The 1,623-nt window shown below is 36.7% G+C and overlaps 1 protein-coding gene across 3 annotated transcripts in view; it reads right to left on the bottom strand.

Annotated features, from left to right (window-relative positions):
- ap3s1 (adaptor related protein complex 3 subunit sigma 1) overlaps positions 1 to 979 on the bottom strand; it is a 10,855-nt gene extending 9,876 nt beyond the window's left edge. For 2 of the 3 annotated variants that reach the window (XM_016538361.1, XM_016538362.1), the window contains exon 1: positions 724 to 978. In XM_016538361.1, coding sequence (XP_016393847.1) covers positions 724 to 792 — 69 coding nt within the window. In that variant the 5' untranslated portion in view covers positions 793 to 978. Of the gene's footprint in view, positions 1 to 723 lie in introns of all 3 variants that reach the window. The other variant, XM_016538363.1, reaches the window with a different exon arrangement.
- Between the last annotated feature and the right edge of the window lie 644 nt (positions 980 to 1,623).

Here is a 1,623-nt window from a genome sequence, read left to right as displayed (position 1 = left end):
ACACACACACACACACGCTCATACACACACTCATATACACACACACACACGCTCATATACACACACACGCTCATACACACGCTCATATACATTTTCAGCATCATTACTCCAGTCTTCAGTGTCACATGATCTTCAGAAATCATTCTAATATGCTGATTTATTATCAGTGCTGGAAACTGTTGCTGCTTCATATTTTTATGGAACCTGTGATACTTTTTCAGGATTATTTGATGAGTAAAGTTAAAAAGAACAGCATGTATTCAAAATATAAATATTTTCTAACAATATAAGTCTTTATTATCCCTTTTATCAATTTAACACATCCTTGCTGAATAAAAGCATTCATTTCTTTCAAAATAAAAAGAAAGAAAGAAAAAAACTCATTACAAATATTACTGATCCCACACTTTTGAACAGCAGTGTATGTACACAAACACACACTCTCTCTCTGTTAGTCTTCATGGCAAAAATCAATTATTCTTCCATGACAACAGATTTCAGGGCATGTTTTCCTTTTCATAATCCATGTATGGTTAATATTTCAGCTGTAAGAACAACCCGCCAAATATTTAACGTATTTCTGACAAATCAGCTGTTCAATTATTCACAACAACACACGTCATGTAACACAGAGTAACGTGTAAAGCATTAAGTCATTCAGTAATAATAATAATAATAATAATAATAATAATAATAATAATAAGGAGCGAATGGTTTACTCACGTAATGCTCGTAGAATTTTGACAGTCGTGGTTTGCCATGATTATTAAAGATCAGAATGGCTTTTATCATGTTCACCGCTGTGGTCGGATCCAGCTGCGGCTGAAGTCGTCGATATTACAGACTGATATTCCAATAATCAATAACTAATAATCGCAATCTGACACTCAGGCGCACAGCAGAGCGGAAGAGCGCGGGCCGGAACCTGTCAACAAGCGCGTCAGAGTGACTTCCGCTCAGCGAGCGCGCTCCGTGACGCAGCGACGCTGTCAAAATAAAGGTCTCGACGATCCGAGATCGACTGCTCTTAACACGTAAATCCGTAAACGTTTCAATTAAATAAATAAAGTATTCTGTGTAAGTGTATAATGTGTAATTACATCTGTTTTGTGTATATGCGTGTTTTGTGTTTTGCTGTACTGCACTCAAGAATTTCACTTACTGTTGCACCTGTGGTTAAATTAACAACACACATATTATAGGAAATAATGAACATATGTGTATGTGTTTTATTATGTGATTTCGTTCGTGCCTTTTCTTTATATTGTTATTGGTGAATCCTGTGTCTTAAACTCTACAGATGAAAAGAGTATGTAACATTAGCAAGTGTTTGGCATTCATTTTTAAGATTTCTTGTCTGTGTAATTTTTTTTTTCGTCTAGTTGTGGTTATTTTTTATCGCCATTATTCACATATCCCACATATATATTCAGAGCGTGGATCATTTGATTCAGATCGGGACTTCGGAGCGCAAATCAAATGATTCAGATCGGGACTTCGAAGCGTGTATCGCGGATCATTTGATTCAGATCGGGACTTCGAAGCGTGTATCGCGGATCATTTGATTCAGATCGGGACTTCGAAGCGTGTATCGCGGATCATTTGATTCAGATCGGGACTTCG

Source organism: Sinocyclocheilus rhinocerous, unplaced genomic scaffold, assembly GCF_001515625.1.
Source record: "Sinocyclocheilus rhinocerous isolate Xijiao unplaced genomic scaffold, SAMN03320098_v1.1 scaffold1931, whole genome shotgun sequence".
NCBI lineage: Eukaryota > Metazoa > Chordata > Actinopteri > Cypriniformes > Cyprinidae > Sinocyclocheilus > Sinocyclocheilus rhinocerous.
The sequence above is the reverse complement of the archived record's forward strand: the minus strand, read 5'-3'. Positions and strand labels throughout refer to the sequence as shown.